Here is a 20,477-nt window from a genome sequence, read left to right on the forward strand (position 1 = left end):
GGGGGGGTGAGTCACGTGGCGGGCGGGGTCGCGAGGTAAACAGTGGCGCCACGTGACCGCCGGCGGCAGAGGCAGGAGGGGGCGTGGCGCCGCCCGCGGGGGGCGTGGTCGGGGGCGTGGCCAAGCGCTGGGACGCGGACGGAACCACCGCGGGGATGCGGGGGGGGGGCAACGCGGGGGGGAACCATCGCGAGTGGGGGGGTGGGGACACACGGGGGGACCCCAAGGCACAGAGAGGGCGGAGACGCCGCGGCTGGGACCGAGGTCTTTTAAAAACAAGAGGGCGGGGCCGGCAGCGCCCGTCTGTCCGTGTCCGTCCGTCCGTCCATGCGGGGTGGGGGGCGGCCCCCGCGCCCCCCCCCAGCGCCGAGGGGAGCAGCTCGGCGCCCCCCCCCCCCCGCGCCGCCCCCGGGCGCAGCGTCCGTCCCCCGTGGGGGGCGCGGGGTCCCGCGGCGCTGGCGCAGTCCCTCGCGGGGGGGCCCGCGGCGCTGGCTCTGTCCCTCGCGGGGGGGCCCGGGGGTCCCCGGGGGTCCCCGTCCCTGCGGCGGGGGGTGACGGGGACGGGGCGGGGGCGGGGCCGCCGTCACCACAGCCGGTGCTGGTGCAGGTTGCGGCTCAGGACGGAGCGGACGTCGGCTGTGAACCTGGGGGGGGGCAGAGCGGGGTGAGACCCCGACGCAGCTCTCTGGCCCCCCAAACCCGCGAGGACCCCAACGTCGGGGTGCTCAGGGCCCCGCAGCCCCCCCCCGGACACCCCCAGACCCACTGTGGTCCCCCAGGCCCTGCTGTGCCCCCCCCAACACCCCCAGACCCCGCTGTGCCCCCCCAGACTGTGCTGCACCCCCCCAGACCCCACTGCACCCCCCAGGACACCCCCAGACCCTGCTGTGCCCCCCCAGACCCCACTGTGCTCCCCCAGGACACCCCCAGACCCCGCTGTGCCCCCCCCAGGGCCTGCTGTGCTCCCCCAGGACACCCCCAGACCCTGCTGTGCCCCCCCAGACTGCACTGTGCTCCCCCAGGACACCCCCAGACCCCGCTGTGCCCCCCCCAGGGCCTGCTGTGCTCCCCCAGGACACCCCCAGACCCTGCTGTGCCCCCCCAGACCCCACTGTGCTCCCCCAGGACACCCCCAGACCCTGCTGTGCCCCCCCAGACTGCACTGTGCTCCCCCAGGACACCCCCAGACCCCGCTGTGCCCCCCCCAGGCCCCGCTGTGCCCCCCCCGAAACCCCCACACCCCGCTGTGCTCCCCCCCGACACCCCCAGACCCCGCTGTGCTCCCCCTAGGACACCCCCAGACCCTGCTGTGCCCCCCCCAGGCCCCGCTGTGCCCCCCCCGACACCCCCAGGCCCCACTGTCGTCCCCCCCGACACCCCCAGACCCTGCTGTGCCCCCCCCAGGCCCCGCTGTGCCCCCCCCGAAACCCCCAGACCCTGCTGTGCTCCCCCCCGACACCCCCAGACCCTGCTGTGCCCCCCCCAGGCCCCGCTGTGCCCCCCCCTGACACCCCCAGACCCCGCTGTGCTCCCCCCTGACACCCCCAGACCCCGCTGTGCCCCCCCCAGGCCCCGCTGTGCCCCCCCCCGACACCCCCAGACCCCGCTGTGCTCCCCCCTGACACCCCCAGACCCTGCTGTGCCCCCCCCAGGCCCCGCTGTGCTCCCCCCCGACACCCCCAGGCCCCGCTGTCCCCCCCCGACACCCCCAGACCCTGCTGTGCCCCCCCCAGGCCCCGCTGTGCCCCCCCCGACACCCCCAGACCCTGCTGTGTCCCCCCCAGAAGCCCCCAGGCCTCACCTCAAGGCATCCAGCATGGGTAACAGGTTGAGCAGAGCCGTGTCGCTGGGGTCGCTGAACCAGGACTTGATGGGGATGGCGTTATCTGGGGGCAGAGGAGGGGGTGAGGGGCTGGGGGGGCTCCGGGGGGGCCCCGGGGGTCCCAGGGGGGTGGGGGGGCCCTACCTGGGTGGCTGCGGTAGGCGCCAGGCGAGTTGTCGAGGATGACGATGCTGGAGAGATCGCTGTGCACCACCGACAGGTCCTTGATGTAGCTGCCCAGCTCCAGCGTGCAGTGCTGGGGGCGGGGCCGGGGCGGTCAGGCCCCGCCCACCAGGTGCCCAAGACCCCGCCCACACAGCAGCCACCACCAGGTCAGTGCTCTGTGGCCCCGCCCACTGCATTGACCCCACCCCCAGGCAGCCCCACCCAGCCCTGATAGCTCCACCCCCCAACCCCACCCGGTCAAGCCCCGCCCCCACCCAGCCCCACCCGGTCAAGCCCCGCCCCCACCCAGCCCCGCCCCTGCACTCAAGCCCCGCCCCGGCCCCGCCCACCTGGCGGTAGTAGCGGCGGTTGAGGATGCTGCGGTTGTTGTCCAGCTTGTCGGCCACGGCGCAGCCGTAGATCTCCATGCTGGCCGTGAACACCACCAGCTCGTACCACTGGCTCACCTGGGGCGGGGGGGTCAGCGCCGGGGTCTGCCGGGACCCGGGGGGGGCGGGGGGGGGGGTCCCCGGGGCGGGGGAGGAGGGGGGGGCACTCACCACCTCCAGGAAGAAATCCACGTGGGGCCGCTTGTGCACGAAGAAGCGGACGGGGTGTTTGTCGATGACGACCTGGGGGCGGAGGGGGGACGTCAGCGGGACCCCGGCACCCCCCACCCCAGGCACCGGGAGCCCCCCGCTGCCCCCAGCCCCAGGACCCTCAAACTCTCCCCCAGCTTCTGCCGCTGGGACCCCCAAACTCTGCCGCTGGGATCCCCCACCTTGGGCACTGGGAGCCTCAGCTGCCCCCCCAGCCCCAAGACCCCCAAACTCTCCCCCAGCACCCCCAGCTTCTGCCGCTGGGACCCCCAAACTCTGCCCCCGGGACCCCCCCTGCCTCGGGCTCCAGGAGCCTCAGCTGCACCCCATCGTCTGGGACCCCTAAACTCTGCCCTGGGGACCCCAGGTTCTGCCTCTGGGGATCCCCCGCCTCAGCCTGTGGGAGCCTCAGCTACAACCCGGCACCTGGGACCCCCAAACTCGGCCCCTGGGACCCCCAAACTCAGCCCCTGGGGATCCGTCACCTTGGGCACCAGGAGCCTCAGGTGCCCCCCAGCCCCAGCACCCCCAGGTTCTGCCGTTGGGACCCCCAAACTCTTCCTGGGGACCCCCCCCAAACTCCAGGAGCCTCAGCTGCATTCCCGATCATCTGGGACCCCCAAATGCTTCCTGGAGACCCCCAAACTCTGCCCCTGAGCCTCCCAGGTCCTGCCCCCGGGCCCCCCTGACCTTGAGGATGAAGTCCGGGGGGGTCCCGGGGCGCACGGTGGGCCGCAGCACGCCGTCGTGGTGGGAGTGGATCAGCGTCTCGTCCAAGTCCAAGACAAGGATCTTCCTCTTCACCTGGTCTGGGGGGGGGGGGAAGGGGTGTCAGGGGGAGCCCCCAAACCCCCCCTGCCCGGGGGGTCCCCATTACCCCGCTGAGTCCCTCTCCCTCCTCCTCAGGGCCCCCCGGTTTCAGGACTCTCCCTGCTCCATCCCCCAGGCCCCCCCCAGTTGGGGGCTCCCCCCACCCCCCCCAGTTCGGGGTCTCCCCCCACCCCCACAGCCCCACCTCCACTTTGGGGGCTCCCCCACCCCACAGGGGCCCCCCCCAGCCTTACTGAGGCGGTTGCGGGAGACCGGGGAGAGGGGCAGGACGTCGTATCGCACCGTCTGGTACTGGATCACCTGCCGGGACGGAGACGGGGACTGTCCCGGCCGCGGGGGACCCCCGAAACGGGGGGACCCCCCCAGCCCCGCGGGGGACGGCAGCCGGGCCGTTACGGGGCATCCCGCCCCCCCCCGATGCCCAGAATAGAACCCAGGCGGCCGGGCCCCCCCCCCCGCGTCACCGAGTCCTGGCAGCGTCCCCTCTGCCGTCACCGCCGGGCACGGGACGGCGGCTGCTGGCACCGAGCCCCGGGGGGGGGACGGCGTCCCCGTCCCCTCCAGGGGCTAAATTAAACCTCTCACCTGCTGCTCCTCGTCACCCCCCGCCCCGCCCGGGTCCCCCCGCGCACCCCCAAACCCCCGGGGGGGTCACAGTCCCCCGCCGTGCCCCGCTGTGGGGTCGGGGCGGCCCCGCTGGGGAAACTGAGGCACGGACAGAGCCCCCCCACAGCCCCGCCGCCCCCCAACCGGCCCCGCCGCCCGGGGCAGTCCCCGGAGGAGGGCGGGGGGACCGGGAGCCCCCAAAGCCGGGTCTGCCCCCCCGCCAAAGTCCCGGTACAGCCGCCCCCCGCCGGTACTCACGGAGCGGCCCCCCGCTCCCGGTACTCACGGTGCGGACCTGCCGGCGCAGCATGTAGAGGAGGAAGCTCCAGAGTTTGGTGGCGAAGGCCACGAAGGTGCGGAGCCCCAGCAGGCACTGGGTCCGCATCATCCCGGCCCCGGCACCGGCCCCGGCCCCGCCGCCGCCCCCCGCCCGGCCCAGCTCCGCCAGCTTCGCGCCCCCCGCGCCGGGGGCGGCGGCGGCCCCAGCCCCAGCCCCGGGCCGGCCCCGGGACCCCCGGCCCCGCTGCGGCCGCCGGCCCGGGGGAAGGCGGCGCCGGAGGCGCGGGGGAGGCGGCTCCGGGAGTAGCGGCGGCCCCGGAGGCGCGGGGGAGGCGGTCCCGGGGAAGGGCCCCCGGCGGTCCCGGGCCGCGGCGGCTCGGTCGAGCTCAGCCGTTACCGGCGGGCGCCCCCGGCCGCCGCCATCGCGCTCCCGCCCGGCCCCTCCCGCCGCTCTCGCCGCCGCCGGGGTCACTTCCGGCCGAGCACTTCCGGGGCGCGGGCGCGGCGCCAGGCCGGGCGCGAGGGGAGGCGGCTGGCGCGCCTGCGCGGGCGGCGGGGGCGTGGCCTCGGCAGAGGGGGCGTGGTCTCAGGCACGAAGGGGCGGGGCGGAGGGGGAATTCCCGGAGGGGGCGTGGTCGCCGGGATGGGCGTGGCCACGAGCGGGTGCTATGCCAACGAAGGGGGCGTGGCCTCCGCGGGGGGGGGGCGTGGCCTCCCCGCTCCAGCGCCGGCCCCGGGTCCCTGGTTCCCCCCTCCCCATCCCCGGGGACCCCCCCGGGACCCCCAGGCGCCCGGGGCCCCCTCCCCATTGCGGTGTCCCCCCCCCAGGGACCCACCCCCCCCCCCCCCCCCCCAGCGACCACGCGGAGCTGAGGGAGACGCCACAGCTTTATTGGGGTCCCGGCGTCTGCGCAGGGACCCCCGCGGTTTGCGTAGGTCCTACAGTAACCCCCCGTGTTTACGTAGGCCCTGCAATAACCCGGGGGGGGCGGGGGGGGGGGGGTCACACGTCCAGGTCGTCGTCGGGGTCCTCGGGGTCCTCGTCCTCGGGGGGCTCCGGGGCGCAGACGATGGTCCCGGGCGCCCGGAGGAGGGTCGACCTCCTGTGCAGTGGGGGGGCTGTTACTGGGGAGACTGGTCCCGACTGGGAGCCAGGACTGGGGGGGTCGTGTGTGTGTCCGTCCCCCCCCCCGCTCACCTGGGGGGGCTGAGCTGGTACGGGGGGGGCACGGCCGCTCGCGCCGCCCGCTCGGCTGCCGACAGCCGCAGGCGGAAGGTGAGGGGGTGGGGGGGGGCCCGGCCCCCCGACTCCGCGGGGGACCCAGGGGTGCCCCCCCCGCCCTCCGGCGCGGGGGGAGGGGGGCGCCCCCAGGCAGCGCAGGGACCCGTCGGGCAGGAGGGCGAAGCTCTCGTCCTGGGGGGGGGGGGGGGAGGGCGAGGGGGGGAGAGGTTTGGGGGGGCCGGGGGGCGCCCCGATTTGGGGCACCGTGACCCCACGGGTGCCCCCCACCCCCCCCCACCCCCACACCCACCTTCTGCCTGGGCCCCCCCCCGCGGGGGCGGCTGAGGACGCGGGCGAGTCGGGGGGCGGCCGGGCCGGGGGGGGGGCCCCCCCAGGGTGAGCTGGGCGCTGGCCAGGGCCCCCAGCGCCCGCAGCAGCCCGGGGGGGTGCAGGTCCCCGTGCAGCAGCGCCAGCAGGCGGGGGGGGCGGGCTGGGGGGGGGGCAGGCGTCGGGGGGGGCCCGCACCCCCCACCGGGGACCCCCACGCCCCGACTGGGGACCCCCCTGCACCCCAACCCCACGGGGACCCCGGTGTCCGGGCTCCCCCCCTGCACCCCCAGCCCAAACTGGGGGGGTCCCCATGCCCCAACCCCACGGGGACCCCGGTGTCTGGGCCCCCCTGCACCCCAGACCCCAATTGGGGCCCCCCTGCACCCCAACCCCACGGGGACCCCGGTGTCTGGGCCCCCCTGCACCCCAGACCCCAATTGGGGACCCCCTGCACCCCAACCCCACGGGGACCCCGGTGTCTGGGCCCCCCTGCACCCCAGACCCCAATTGGGGACCCCCTGCACCCCAACCCCACGGGGACCCCGGTGTCTGGGCCCCCCTGCACCCCAGACCCCAATTGGGGCCCCCCTGCACCCCAACCCCACGGGGACCCCGGTGTCCGGGCCCCCCTGCACCCCAGACCCCAATTGGGGCCCCCCCTGCACCCCAACCCCACGGGGACCCCGGTGTCCAGGCTCCCCCCCCGCACCCCAAGGCCGAACTGGGGGGGCCCCCACACCCCAGCCCCACGGGGACCCCAACGTCTGGATGCCCCCATACCCCAATCTAGGGGTCGTCCCCCCCCCAGGGGTCCCCGCTGTCCTGACCGGAGCGGGGGGCCCCCCCCAGCAGAGCCCCCAGGGCCTGGCAGAGGCGGGGGGGGGGCAGGCGCAGCAGCAGCCAGCTGAGCGAGTCCAGCACCAGCGTCAGGGGCCCCCCCGCGGGGAGCCCCCCCCCCAGCAGCCCCCCGAAATCGCACGCCCGCAGGTCGGGGTCCGGCCCGCTCCAGCCCAGGGGGTCCGTGAAGCCATCGCGGTAGAGGAGCCTGGAGAGAGGGGGGTCAGGGGGGGCCCGGGGGGGCCGGGGGGCCACGGGGGGCCATGGAGGTGCTATGGGGGGTTGTGGGGGGCCATGGGGAGCCATGGGGGGGCTGTGGGGGTCCATGGGGTGCCCATGGGGGGGCTGCAGGGGTCCATGGGGAGCCCTGGGGGGGCTGTGGGGCCCTGGGGGGGCTGTGGGGGTCTATGGGGAGCCATGGGGGGGCTGTGGGGGGTCCATGGGGAGCCATGGGGGGGCTGTGGGGCCCTGGGGGGGCTGTGGGGGTCCATGGGGTGCCCATGGGGGGGCTGGGGGGGTCCATGGGGAGCCATGGGGGGGCTGTGGGGCCCTGGGGGGGCTGTGGGGGTCTATGGGGAGCCATGGGGGGGCTGGGGGGGTCCATGGGGAGCCATGGGGGGGCTGTGGGGCCCTGGGGGGGCTGTGGGGGTCCATGGGGTGCCCATGGGGGGGCTGGGGGGGTCCATGGGGAGCCATGGGGGGGCTGTGGGGGTCCATGGGGAGCCATGGGGGGCTGTGGGGCCCTGGGGGGGCTGTGGGGGTCCACGGGGTGCCCATGGGGGGGCTGTGGGGGGGTCACACTCACCGCTGCTTCACTGAGGGGCTCAGCCCCGCCTCGAACTGCTCCCGGGGGACGTCGAAGAGGACGACGAGGACGCGCTCGTCCCTGGGGGGTGGGAGGTGAGGGGGGGGCTGAGCCCCCAGCCCCCCTCTCCCCAGCCCCCCCAGCCCCCCCAGCCCCCCCAGCCCCTCACCTCTGCACGGCGGCGGTGACGAAGGCCCGGAGGAGGCTGCGGCCCTCGCAGGCGGCGCTGTCTGGCGGGGGGGGGGGCATGGGTGACCCCCACGGCGACCCCCACCCGGCCCCACGGCACCCCCAACCCAGTTCCACAGAACCCCCCAGCCCCATGGCACCCCCAGCCCCCCGGCACCCCCAGCCCCCCAAAACCAGCCCCATGGCACCCCACAGCCCCCCCAGAGCCCCCAGACCCCTGAAACCAGCCCACCAGTCCCCCCGAGCCCCCCAAAACCAGCCCCACTGCACCCCACAGCCCCCCCAGACCCCTGAAACCAGCCCCACAGCCCCCCCGGAGCCCCCCAGACCCCCAAACCAGCCCCACAGCCCCCCCAGAGACCCCCAGACCCCCAAAACCAGCCCCACAGCCCCCCCGGAGCCCCCCAGACCCCCCAAAACCAGCCCCACTGCACCCCACAGCCCCCTCCGAGCCCCCCAGACCCCCCAAACCAGCCCCACAACCCCCCCGGAGCCCCACAGCCCCCCCGGAGCCCCCCAGACCCCCAAACCAGCCCCACAGCCCCCCCAGAGACCCCCAGACCCCCCAAACCAGCCCCACAGCCCCCCCGGAGCCCCCCAGACCCCTGAAACCAGCCCCACTGCACCCCACAGCCCCCCCAGAGCCCCCCAGACACCCCAAAACCAGCCCCACAACCCCCCCGGAGCTCCCCAGACCCCCAAAACGAGCCCCACTGCACCCCACAGCCCCCCGGGAGCCCCCCAGACCCCCAAACCAGCCCCACAGCCCCCCCCGACCCCCTCGCCCCCCACCCTGCACGAGGACCAGCCCCTCCGCGCCGCCCGCCACCAGCGCCTCCAGCATCGCCGTCCCGGCGCCTCCCGATGACGCCACCGTACGGCGATGGGCGCCGCCATGTCCAGGCGGGCGCCTCCCGATGACGCCACCGTACGGCGAGGGGCGCCGCCATGTTGGGACGGGGCCGGGTGGGCGCCTTTGGGGGGCCCCTGGGGGGGCCCCAGGAACCAAACTCGGCCAGAACAGAGTTAAAACACACAAACAACTTTATTTCGTACAAAACCACTCGCGAGAAGCCCGCGGAGACCCCCGCGGGGGGGGCACCCTCCAACTTGGGGGCCCCCAACACCAGCTTGGGGGGGCTCCCCGCCCCCTCAGTGGGGGGGACGCCACAGGGGTTGGGGTCCCCAGAGTGGGGCGGCCCCCCCAGACCCTCCCAAGCTTGGGGGAGGGCCCCATAGCGGGGACTGGGGCTCGGGGGGGGGGGTCCCCAAAGCGGAGCTGGGGGCTCGGGGGGGTCCCCAAGGCGGGGCTGGGGCTCGGGGGTCCCAGCGCGGGGCCCCCTCAGACGTACTCGCGGTTGCTGGGGGGCTGCGAGCCGGGGGCCTTGCTGCGGGGGTAGGCCCGGCCGTGGGCCTTGCCCCGGGGGCAGGAGCAGGCCAGCATGGCCCCCCCCAGCAGCACCAGGGCGGCCCCCGCCCAGCCCACGAAGATGGCGGAGCCGAACTCGTACCTGGGGGGGGGACACAAGTGGGGGTGAGAGACCCCCAAACCCTCCCTACAGCCCCCACACACCTGCCCCACAGCCCCCCTCAGCCCCACAGCCCCCCCAGACCTGCCCCACAGCCCCCTCCCAGCCCCACAGCCCCCCCAGACCTGCCCCACAGCCCCCCAAAGCCCCCCAGACCTGCCCCACAGCCCCCTCCCAGCCCCACAGCCCCCCCAGACCTGCCCCACAGCCCCCCAAAGCCCCCCAGACCTGCCCCACAGACCCCTCCCAGCCCCACAGCCCCCCCAGACCTGCCCCACAGCCCCCTCCCAGCCCCACAGCCCCCCCAGACCTGCCCCACAGCCCCCCAAAGCCCCCCAGACCTGCCCCACAGACCCCTCCCAGCCCCACAGCCCCCCCAGACCTGCCCCACAGCCCCCTCCCAGCCCCACAGCCGCCCCAGACCTGCCCCACAGCCCCCAAAGCCTCCCACAGCCCCCTCCCAGCCCCACAGCCCCCCTGCACCCCCAAAGCCTCCCCACCCACCCACCCCCCGCCCCGGACCCCCCTCACTTGGAGTTGACGGGGACCGTGGGGTTGTAGAAGTCGGTGACGATGCGGTGGGCGTACCAGGAGCAGGCAACCAGCCCTGCCAGCCCTGGGGGTTGGGGGCACCCCGTCAGCCCCCTGAGACCCCCCCCACCCCGAAACGGGGTGGCGGGGCTGAGGGGGTCCCCAACAGCGGGTAGAGACCCCCAAAACAGGGGTGTGGGGTCCCCACTATGGGACAGAGACCTCAGAATGGGGATGGGGGTTCCCCGGGGGCGGGGGGGGGTGTCTCGGGGGTCCCGCTCACCGGACAGGAGGAAGACGCCGCCACCGGCAGCCGCCGTGCCGGCCTTGCGCCGGGGGTCGTCGTCCCCGCAGCGGGTGCACTTCATCCCGACCACCGCCAGCCCCACGGCCACGAGCCCCAGCACCCCCGACGCCACCATCAGCGCCCGCGTCGCCTGTACGAACCCTGGGGGGGGGGGGGAGGTCACGGCGGGTCATGGAGAGGTCACGGGGGGTCACGGGGGGTCACGGGGGGTCAGGGCACCCCTTGCCGCCCATCCCGCTGCCCCTAAGCCCAGAGGGGACCCAGGCGTCCGGGCAGGGAGGGGTTAGGGGTTTATGGCCCCCGCCTGTCACCCGGGCGAGACTTTGGCCTTTTCACAGGCAGGGACAGGCAGGAGGGATGGGCAGGGAGCGGGCAGGGAGCGGGCAGGGAGCGGGGCCCGCGCCCCGCCCTGGCACCGGGAGCTGGGTCCCTGCCAGCGCGGTGGGGGACGCCGGGGGTCCCGGGGGCGAAGCGGGGGCTCCCCCGGCCGCCCGGCTCCCCCCCGGCCGCCCGGGCTCCCTGTCCCCGCCCCGGCGCCCTGCGGGGTGGGGTGGGGTGGGGGGACTTTGTACCCGTCCCCACGGGGGGGGGGACACCCCGCCGCGCCCCAACGGCTGCTCCCGCCCGGGACGGGAGTTTCAGCGAAACCGAAGGCAGCGCCCGGAGGCCTGCGTTCCCCCGGGGGGGGGGGGGGGGGGGGGCCGGCCGCCTGCCTCCCCCCCGCGGGGTGGGGGGGCGGATTTCAGCCACCCCCCGAGCCGGACGCCCCGGTCCCCTCTCGGGGGTCCCAAGGCCGGGGGAACCCCGGTGTCCGGGTGACCCCACTGACCCCTGCGGCCGGGCGGTGGGAGCCGGGGCATCCCCCACCCCGTCCCCGGGGACCCCCCAGTCCTCGGGACCCCCCCCCAGTCCTCAGGACCCCCCCCCCACTCCCCGGGACCCCCCCCCGTCCCGCGGACCCGGGCGGCCGGGACGTACCCCCTCCCCCCGCTGGCCTGGCCGGTTTTGCAGCTCCGGTGGCTGGGACCCCCAGGCCAGGCAGGGGGGGCGGGGGGCCGCCAGGCCTGGGGGGGGGGGGTGGGGGGCAGGACCCCCCCCCCCCGCCCCGGCTGCAGCAGCTCCCGGACGCCTGGGTCCCCCCCAGCTCGGTGTCGTGACCCGTCCCCCCCCCCCATCCCTGAGACCCCCCCAAACCGCTGCACCCCCAGCCCCCCCCGCGCCCCATTGCCCCCCGCTCCCCCCTCACCGGGCAGGGCCAGCAGCGAGTCGAAGATCTTGCACTGGAGCTGGCCGGTGCTCTGGCTAGCGCAGGCCATCCACAGCCCCTGGTAGGTGGCCACCGCCGTGATGATGGAGTCCCCGGCGAAGGAGGACACTTGCCACTGCGGCAGCGCGGTGGCCACCACCAGCGCCCCCCACCCCACCAGCGCCAGCCCCAGCCCCAGCACCTGCAGCCCCCCGTTGGCCATGGCCCCAGCGCCCGCGGGACGGCAGCCCTGGGGACCCTATGGACGGCCCTGGGGACCCTATAGACGCCCTGCGGAGCCCCTATGGACGCCCTGCGGAGCCCCTATGGACAAGGCAGCCTGGGGAGACCCTGCAGCCAGCTGAGGAGAGCCCAGAGCCCCCCTACAGAGTCTATAGGTGCCCTGCGGACACGGTAGGGAGCCCGTGCAGGCAGCAGAGGCCCCGGCGTGACCCTATAGGCAGCGAACAAGCAGAGTATAGAGAGGCGGGCAGCAGCGAGCCTATAGAGACCTCGCGAGCGGCAGAGACCCCATAGAGACCCTATAGATCAAGGAGACCGCAGAGCCCCAGCGAGCGGCGGAGACCCCCCCCGACCCCCGCGGAGCCCCAGCGAGCGGCAGGGACCCCCAGCGCCTATGGCCCCTACGGCCCCTATGGCCCCTATAGGCGCCGCAGCGGTGACCCCCGGGCGGTTGGGGCCGGGCAGGTGCGCGCACCTGTATATGGGGGCCGGCCCCCGGGGGCGGGGCGGGTGACGTGGGCGTGAGGGGGGGGGGTGGCGTGACGTCAGCGGGGCGGGTGACGTCAGCGGGGCAGGGACGGCGACAGGGACAAGGGGACAATGGGGGGGGGGGTTGGGCGCGGGGCGAGCGAGGGTCACGGGCGTGACCCGGATGCGCTGCCCGTCCCTGCCCGTCCCTGCCCGTCCCTCTGTCCCTGCCCGTCCCTCTGTCCCTCTGTCCCTGCCCATCCCTCTGTCCCTCTGTCCCTGCCCGTCCCCCTGTCCCTGCCCGTCTCTGCCCGTCCCTCTGTCCCTGCCTGTCCCTCTGTCCCTGCCCATCCCTCTGTCCCTCTGTCCCTGCCTGTCCCTCTGTCCCTGCCCGTCCCTGCCTGTCCCTCTGTCCCTCTGTCCCTGCCCGTCCCTCTGTCCCTGCCCGTCCCTCTGTCCCTCTGTCCCTGCCCATCCCTCTGTCCCCGTGTCCCTGCCTGTCCCTCTGTCCCTGCCCATCCCTGCCCGTCCCTCTGTCCCTGCCCGTCCCTGCCCGTCCCTCTGTCCGTGTCCCTGCCCGTCCCTCTGTCCCCGTGTCCCTGCCCGCCCCTCTGTCCCCCTGGGGGCCACCCGCCCATCCTGGCCCCACCGCACCCGGGCCGCAGCCCCCGCCATGGGGCAGGAGATGGGGGTCCCGGGGGGGGGCAGCCGTGTCGGCCCAGAGCCTGCTTGGAGGCACTGGGGGGCACTGGGAGCACTGGGGGGGTACTGGGGAGGCACTGGGCGGTACTGGAGGGCACTGGAGGGGTACTGGGAGGTACTGGGGGGCACTGGGGAGTACTCGGAAGGCACTGGGGGGCACTGGGAAGGCACTGGGGAGGCACTGGGAGCACTGGGGGGACACTGAGGAGGCATTGGGAGCACGGGGGAGCACTGGAGGGCACTGGGGAGTACTGGGAAGGCACTGGGGAGCACTGGGGAGGCACTGAGAACACTGGGGAGGCACTGGGAGCACTGGGGAGGCACTGGGGGGACACTGGGGAGGCACTGGGGGGCACTGTGGAGGCACTGGGAGCACTGGGGGGACACTGGGGGGGACTGGGGAGGCACTGGGGGGCATTGGGGAGGCACTGGGAGCACTGGGGGGGCACTGGGGGGCACTGGGGAGGCACTGGGGAGGCACTGAGAGCACTGGGGGGGCACTGGGGAGTACTGGGAAGGCACTGGGGAGCACTGGGGAGGCACTGGGGGGCCACAGGTGCCGGGGGCTATGGGGAGGGGGGCGCACGGAGGCTCCCCCTGCGGCTCCACCACACCTTTATTGCCCCCGTTAATCGCCCCCGTTAATTAACCCCCCCCCCCCGGCCCCGCTCAGCGGCGGGGGGGGGCGGGGCGGGCGCTTGTCGCGGCGCCGCGGGCGGGGGGGGCTGGCGGGGGCGGGGCGGGGGGCGGCGGCCGCGGGGGGGGGACGGGGTCCCCCTGCCCCCCCCTTGTAGAGCAGCTGGAAGATGAAGGCGTTGGCGTACCTGGGGTCAAAGGGCAGAGGTCAGCTGGGGTCAGGGGTCAGGGTGGAGCCGGGGTGGGGTCAGAGGTCAGGGCTAGTGGGTGGGGTCAGCAGGGGGCCGGGGGTTGCGGTCAGGGGTCAGCTTGGGTCAGGGGTCAGGTGCTGGGGTCAGAGGTCAGGGCAGCGCTTGCGGTCAGGGTCAAAAGCTGGGTCAAAGGTCAGGTCTGTCAGCATTAAGGGTCAGGTCAAAGGTTGGCTCAGGGTTCAGAGGTCAGGGGTCAGGTCAAAGATCAGGTCAAGGGTCAAAGTGGGGTCAGAGGTTGGCCCAGGGCTTGGTGTGGGGTCAGGGGTCGAGTCAGGGTCAAGGGCCAGGTCAAAGGCCGGGTCAGGTGTCAGGGTCAGGTCAGAGGTCGGCTCAGGGGTCAGGGGTCAGGCCAAAGACCAGGGCAGGGCTCGGGGTGAAGCCAGGGGTCGGGGTCAGGTCAGGTCAGGGTCAGGGTCGGGTCAGGGTCAGGGGTCAGGTCAGGGTCAGGTCAGGGTCAGGGTCAGGTCGGGGTCAGGTCGGGGTCAGGTCGGGGTCAGGGGTCAGGTTGGGGTCAGGGTCAGGGGTCAGGTCGGGGTCAGGTTGGGGTCAGGTCGGGGTCAGGGGTCAGGTCGGGGTCAGGGTCAGGTCAGGGGTCAGGGGTCAGGTCGGGGTCAGGTCGGGGTCAGGCTCACCAGGGCAGGGCGTTGTCGAGGCCGGGCCGGCGCAAGGGGCAGCGGAAGGGGTTGAGGAGGGGGGGGGCCGGTGCCCCCCCCCGTGGCCGCCCCCACGGCCGCCCCCGCCACCGCGCAGCCGTACTCCCCCCCCTCCGCGAAGTACGCGGGCACCCGCTGCGCCTGGGGGCGACACCCCGCGTCCGGCACCGCCCCGCCCCCACCCGGGGGGACCCCGGTGTCCGGGACCCCTCAGACCGGGGCCCCCCCCCCCCCCCAGGAGCCCGGGGCATTGGGGTGCTGGGGGGTATTGGGGTCCCCCAGGGTAGCGGGGGGCTCCTTGGGGGTTACCGGGGTCCCCAGGGGGTCACTGGGGTCCCGGGGGGCATTCTTTGGGGACCCTGGGGGGTTACTGGGGGCTCCTTGGGGGTTACGGGGGTCCCCAGGGGGGTCATTGGGTTCCCCGGGGGTTTCTGGGGGGGGGGTTGGGGTCCGGGGGGGGTATTAAGGGGCTCCCTGGTGGTTATGGGGGACCCTGGGGGGGATTAGGGGGGTCCCCATGGGTGTTAGGGGGTCCCTGGGGGGTGCTGGGGGGTATTAAGGGGGTCCCCATGGGTGTTAGGGGGTCCCCGGGGGGTGCTGGGGGGTATTAAGGGGGTCCCCATGGGTGTTAGGGGGTCCCCGGGGGGTGCTGGGGGGTATTAAGGGGGTCCCCATGGGTATTAGGGGGTCCCTGGGGGGTATTGGGGTGCTGGGGGGTATTAAGGGGGTCCCCATGGGTGTTAGGAGGTCCCCGGGGGGTGCTGGGGGGTATTAAGGGGGACCGCGGGGGTTCTGGGGGTCCCAGGGTCTGACCTGCAGGCGCGGGAGGGCGCTGAGCCACGACTCCTTCAGGGCGAAGCCGGGGTTGAACCCTGGAGGGGGGAACCCAGAGATCCCCCGTGACCCCACCCGCCCCCCCGCCCGCCCCCCGCCCCCCCCCAGCTGCCCCCCCGCGCCCCCCCCGCGCCCCCTGTACCCCCCTGCCCCCCCCGCGTCCCCGCTCACCGATGACGAGGTCGGGGCGGGGGCCGGGGCGGGTGCTGAACCCCACCTGCACCCCCCGGGGCCCCCCCGCCTTTGGGGGGGTCCCTGGGAGCAGCTCCTGCACCTCCTGGGGGCAAGGGGGGTATCAGGAACTCGGCTGGGGGTCACGGCCCCCCCCCCAGCACCCCCAAACTGCCCCCCCCGACTGCCCCGGGCCCCCTTTGCCCTCCCCAAAAGTGCTCCTGTGCCCCCCATGACACCCCCCCACTCCCCCCCCGCCCCCCCATGTTTCCCCCACGGCCTCCCCCGCCCCCCCCGGCCCCCCCCGGCCCCCCCAAGCCCCCCACCGTGCGGTGCAGCAGGAACCGGCGCCCGTCCAGGGCGGGGGGCACGGAGCCCCCCAGGAACAGCAGCTCCAGGGAGACGCGGGGCAGCAGCACCGACAGCTCCTGGGGCACGGGGGGGTGAGACCCCGACCCCCGGACCCCCCCGCGCCCCCAGCCCCTCTGCCAGACCCCAGCACCTCTGCCCACCCATCCCAGTCCCTCCCAGTGCTCCCAGTCCCCTGTCTCTCCCAGCGCTTTCCAGTCCCCGCAGTGTTCAGTCCCTCCCAGTCTCCCCAGTCCTTTCCAGTCCCCGCAGTGTTCCCAATCCCTCACAGTCCGTCCCAGTCTCCCCAGTCCTTTCCAGTCCCCACAGTGTTCTCAGTCCCTCCCAGTCCCTCCAGTGCTCCCAGTCCTTTCCAGTCCCCGCAGTGTTCTCAGTCCGTCCCAGTCTCCCCAGTCCTTTCCAGTCCCCACAGTGTTCCCAATCCCTCCCAGTCCCTCCAGTGCCCCCAGTCCTTTCCAGTCCCCCCAGTCCCCCCAGTGCTCACCCAGAAAAGCCCGACCAGCTGCAGCTCCCGGCCGCTCTCCTCCACCTGCACCCGCAGCGAGCGCTTCCTCAGGATGTTCAGCTCCGGGACTGGGGGACGCCGCGGGACCCTCAGTGGGGACCCCCCAGGGCACCCCCCAAAGGGGACCCCCCCCCCAGGGAACCCCCCAAAGGGGGACCCCCCCCAGGCACGCCCCAAAAGGCACCACAAGCGAGGACCCCCAAAGGGGACCCCCATTGCCAGGGGGATGACCTGGCTCTGCAGGGGGACCCCTGACCCCCCGGGTCACCCCTGCCCCAGTGCCCCCCGTCCCCCCTGTGCCCCCAGCCCCCCCCCAGTCCCCCCAGTCCCCCCAGTCCCCAGCTCACAGTGCTGGGGCACGAGGCTGGTGACGACGTAGTAGAGGCTCAGGGGGTAGGAGAGCAGCGCGGCCAGGGGGGAGCTGAGCGGGAGCCCCCGCCAGGCGTAGTACTGCTGCCAGGAGCCTGGGGGGCAGGCACCCGGCTGCACCCCCCGGCCCCCCCCGGCCCCCTGCACCCCCCCTCAGCCCCCCCCCCAGCCCCCTGTGCCACCCCATGGCCCCCCACAGCCCCCCTCAGCCCCCCCCAGCCCCCTGTGCCACCCCATAGCCCCCCACAGCCCCCCTCAGCCCCCCCCCAGCCCCCTGTGCCACCCCATGGCCCCCCACAGCCCCCCATGGCCCTCCACACCCCCCCTCAGCCCCCCCCAGCCCCCTGTGCCACCCCATGGCCCCCCACAGCCCCCCTCAGCCCCCCCCCCCAGCCCCCTGTGCCACCCCATGGCCCCCCACAGCCCCCCTCAGCCCCCCCCAGCCCCCTGTGCCACCCCATGGCCCCCCACAGCCCCCCACGGCACCCTGCACCACCCCACAACCCCCCACAACCCCCCTCAGCCCCCTCCAACCCCCTGTGCCACCCCATGGCCCCCCACAGCCCCCCTCAGCCCCCCCCCAGCCCCCTGTGCCACCCCATGGCCACCCCCAGCCCCCCCCAGCAGCAGCCCCCAGGGCACTCTGTGCACCCCAGGAACCCCCCCATTGCACCCCCCCGCCCCCCCTCGCCCCCCAGCCTCTCCCCTTGAAGCCCCGTCGCCCCCCGCCCCCCCACACTCACTGAAGAAGCCGTGGGGCGGGGGGGGCTCGGGGGGGGCGGGGGGCAGCGCCACCTCCCCGGCCGGCAGCAGCCCCTCAAAGGGGAGGTCTGGGAGGGGGCACAGGCCATCAGCGACCCCCCCGGCCCCAGCACCCCCAGGGCCCCCCAATGCCTCCCAGAGCCCCCCAACAACACCCAGAGCCCCCCAATTACCCCCCCAAGTCCTCAATGCCCCCAGGTGCCCCCCAGACACCCGGCAGCCCCAGTTACCCCATCAGTGCTCCCCCAGTGCCCCCCATTGCTCTCCCAAGCCCCCAGACCCCCCTCGAGACCCCCAATTACCCTCCATTGCCCCCCGAACCCCCCCAACCCCCCCAGTTACCCCCCATTGCCCCTCAGTCCCCCCCCGATCCCCCCAAATTACCCCCCATTGCCCCTCAGACCCCCCCGAGCCCCCCAATTACCCCCCATTGCCCCTCAGACCCCCCCCGAGCCCCCCAATTACCCCCCATTGCCCCTCAGACCCCCCCGAGCCCCCCAATTACCCCCCATTGCCCCTCAGACCCCCCCCGAGCCCCCCAATTACCCCCCATTGCCCCCCCCCCCCAGTGCTCCCCAGTCCATCCGTCCCCCCGCAGCCACTCACCGGGGGGGTCCCGAGGGGGGCCCCCCCCCCCCCCCAGCCCCACGCCGTAGTCGGGGGCCCGCACCAGCATGCTGAGGTGGGCCCAGCCCCCCCGGGTGAGCCCCCGCGCCCCAGGAACCGCTCCTTGTCGAAGGTCTCGCTCGTCACCTCTGGGGGGGCAGGCGGACACCCCATGGCACCCCTGGCACCCCCGGCACCCCCCGGCACCCCAGTACCCCCCGCACCCACGGCACCCACGGCACCCCCCCGGCACCCCCCGGCACCCCAGGTACCCCCCGGCACCCTGCTGTGCCCTGCAGCACCCTTTGCACCCCCCGACCCTACCGCACCCTCCAGCAACCCCATTGCACCCCCAGCCCCTCCCAACTGCACCCCCAAACCCACCCTCCCGCACCCCAGCCCCCCCTCGCCCCCCACCTGCGGTGAAGGTGAAGGGCAGCTGCGCCAGGGCGGCCGCGCGCCCCATGAACCCCCTGAGCTGGCGGCACCAGCCCCGGTGCACCCCGAGAGCCTCGGCCGCCCGGCACCCCTCGGAGCAGTACAGCACGGCCCGGCACTGCGGGCTGCGGGGGGGGCGTCAGTGAGGGGGGGCAGGACCCCCCTGCACCCCCAAACCCCCCTGTGCACCCCCAAACCCCCTGCACCCCAATGCACCCCCTGCACCCCAATGCACCCCATGCACCCTCGGAGCAGTACAGCACGGCCCGGCACTGCGGGCTGCGGGGGGGGGGGGGGGGTCGGTGAGGGGGGGCAGGACTCCCCTGCACCCCCCAAAGCCCCTCTGCACCCCCAAACCCCCCTGTGCACCCCCAAACCCCCCTGCACCCCAATGCACCCCATGCACCCTCAGAGCAGTACAGCACGGCCCGGCACTGCGGGCTGCGGGGGGGGGCGTCAGTGGGGGGGGCAGGACCCCCCTGCACCCCCCCAAAGGCCCTCTGCACCCCCAAATCCCCTGCACCCCAATGCACCCCATGCACCCCCCCGCACCCCAGTGCCCCCCCATGCCTCTGCATCCCCCAGGCACCCCCTGTCCCCCCCTGGTGCCCCGGAGCCCCCACTGTTCACCCCTGCCCCCCCCGGCCCCTCATGACCCCCCCGGGCCCCCCATTTCTCCCCTGGCCCCCCCCTTGCCCCCCCGGGCCCCCATTGCCCCCCATTGCCCCCCATTGCCCCCCCGAGCCCCATTGCCCCCCATTGCCCCCCATTGCCCCCCCGGCCCCCTCACCACGGCAGCGGGGTCCTGGCGAGCCCCCCGCAGGCGTGGCAGAGGCGGGAGCGCAGCGCGGGGGTCCCCAGGCTGGGGGGGGGGTCCCCAGCCCCGCAGGGGGGTCCCCACCAGCGTCACCCCCAGGCACGCGGCGGCCGGCTGCAGGGCGCTGGGGAGGGGACGGGGGGGGTCACAGGGGGACACGTGGGGGGGGGCACCCCGGGAGGGGGGGACACACACGCGGGGGGGCACCCCGAAAGGTGGCGGGGGTCACTCACGCGTGCAGGCCGGCGTCCCCCACGGCGAGCTGGCGGGGGCGGCGGGGGGGCCCCCCGGCCATGGGGCACCCCATGGCGCGGCAGAGCAGGGCCAGGGCCCGGCGGGCGGGGGGGGGGCGCGGGGGGGGCGCGGGGGGACCCCAGCTCGAAGTCGAAGCCCAGGGGGACCCCGCGGGCGTCCGTCAGCAGCAGCACCCGCGTCACCACCAGCACCGGGCCTGGGGACGGGGGTCGGGGGGTCAGGGGGGGCCGGGATCCCTGGGGGGGCCGGGGGTCGGGGGGGTCAGGGGGGGCCGGGATCCCTGGGGGGGACGGGGGTCGGGAGGGTCAGGGGGGGCCGGGATCCCTGGGGGGGCCGGGGGCCGGGGGGTCAGGGGGGCCGGGATCCCTGGGGGGGCCGGCGGTCGGGGGGGTCAGGGGGGGCCGGGATCCCTGGGGGGGACGGGGTCGGGAGGGTCAGGGGGGTCCAGGATCCCTGGGGGGGCCGGGGGCTGGGGGGTCAGGGGGGGGCCGGGATCCCTGAGGGGGCGGGATCGGGGGTGTCGGGGGGGGTCAGGGGGGTCCAGGATCCCTGGGGGGGCCGGGATCCCTGGGGGGGACGGGGGTCGGGGGGGGGTCGGGGGGGGGGGCCGGGATCCCTGGGGGGGGCCGGGGGTCGGGGGGGACCAGGGGGGTCTGGGGGGCCTGGGGGGTCAGGGGGTCACCCTGGGTGCCCATGGGGTCCCTTCGGGGTCAAGTTCAGGGTCAGGTTCGGTGGGGTTGGGAGCCTCTTGGGTCAGGACTGGGGTCAGATTTGGGGTCCCGGGGCGGGGGGGGGATCCTGGGGTCCCCTTGGGCTCAGGTTCAGGGTCCCACGGGGGGAATCTTGGGGGTCCCACGGGGGGGACCCAGGGATCCCTTTGGGGTCAGGTTTGGGACCCCCAGGGTGAAGTTCAGGGTCACGCCTGGGGTCAGGCTTGGGGTCCCAAGGGCGGGATTTCGGGGTCCCCCCGGGCGGCTCAGGGCCAGGTTCGGGGTCTCACGGGACGAGGGCCCCGTCCGGGGCGGGGGTTCGGGGGGCTCCCAGCCGAGCTCAGGGAGCAGCTTCGGGGTCCGGGGGTCACTTTTGGGGGTCCCGGGGGG

General features: G+C 75.5%; 4 protein-coding genes across 5 annotated transcripts; all 4 read right to left on the reverse strand.

The window, feature by feature from the left end:
• Positions 1–254: 254 nt before the first annotated feature.
• CTDNEP1 (CTD nuclear envelope phosphatase 1) lies at positions 255–4,734 on the reverse strand. 2 transcript variants are annotated; one of them, XM_082339239.1, is made up of 8 exons: positions 4,319–4,734; positions 3,651–3,717; positions 3,277–3,395; positions 2,548–2,619; positions 2,338–2,454; positions 1,967–2,078; positions 1,802–1,886; positions 255–644 (listed from the first exon to the last, which is right to left on the reverse strand). In XM_082339239.1, exons 1-8 carry the CDS (start codon positions 4,409–4,411, stop codon positions 584–586), a joined length of 726 nt encoding a protein of 241 aa, XP_082195365.1. In that variant the 5' UTR covers positions 4,412–4,734; the 3' UTR covers positions 255–583. The 2 variants fall into 2 exon arrangements, with proteins under 2 accessions (XP_082195365.1, XP_082195364.1); XM_082339238.1 differs by having other exon boundaries at positions 4,310–4,731.
• A 534-nt stretch (positions 4,735–5,268) lies between these two features.
• ELP5 (elongator acetyltransferase complex subunit 5) lies at positions 5,269–8,536 on the reverse strand. Its single transcript, XM_082339237.1, has 7 exons — positions 8,478–8,536; positions 7,666–7,726; positions 7,497–7,577; positions 6,682–6,899; positions 5,831–6,014; positions 5,501–5,716; positions 5,269–5,405 (listed from the first exon to the last, which is right to left on the reverse strand). The coding sequence occupies exons 1-7, from the start codon at positions 8,527–8,529 to the stop codon at positions 5,306–5,308; spliced, it is 912 nt and encodes a 303-aa protein (XP_082195363.1). The 5' UTR covers positions 8,530–8,536; the 3' UTR covers positions 5,269–5,305.
• A 491-nt stretch (positions 8,537–9,027) lies between these two features.
• Positions 9,028–11,521, reverse strand: LOC309604300 (claudin-7-like; the record flags this gene model as incomplete). Its single annotated transcript, XM_082339240.1, has 4 exons — positions 9,028–9,196; positions 9,746–9,830; positions 10,029–10,193; positions 11,299–11,521. 4 exons carry the CDS (start codon positions 11,519–11,521, stop codon positions 9,028–9,030), a joined length of 642 nt encoding a protein of 213 aa, XP_082195366.1.
• A 2,705-nt stretch (positions 11,522–14,226) lies between these two features.
• On the reverse strand, positions 14,227–19,499 carry ZMYND15 (zinc finger MYND-type containing 15; the record flags this gene model as incomplete). Its single annotated transcript, XM_082339241.1, is given in 11 exon segments — positions 14,227–14,310; positions 14,312–14,392; positions 15,065–15,123; positions 15,257–15,362; positions 15,583–15,684; positions 16,110–16,198; positions 16,478–16,594; positions 17,868–17,978; positions 17,981–18,016; positions 18,285–18,430; positions 19,356–19,499. Coding segments are annotated over 11 exon segments (1,075 nt in total), but the record flags the coding sequence as incomplete, so codon positions are not given.
• Between the last annotated feature and the right edge of the window lie 978 nt (positions 19,500–20,477).

Source organism: Platalea leucorodia, assembly GCF_965183815.1.
Source record: "Platalea leucorodia genome assembly, contig: HAP1_HAP1_SCAFFOLD_617, whole genome shotgun sequence".
Classification (NCBI taxonomy): domain Eukaryota; kingdom Metazoa; phylum Chordata; class Aves; order Pelecaniformes; family Threskiornithidae; genus Platalea; species Platalea leucorodia.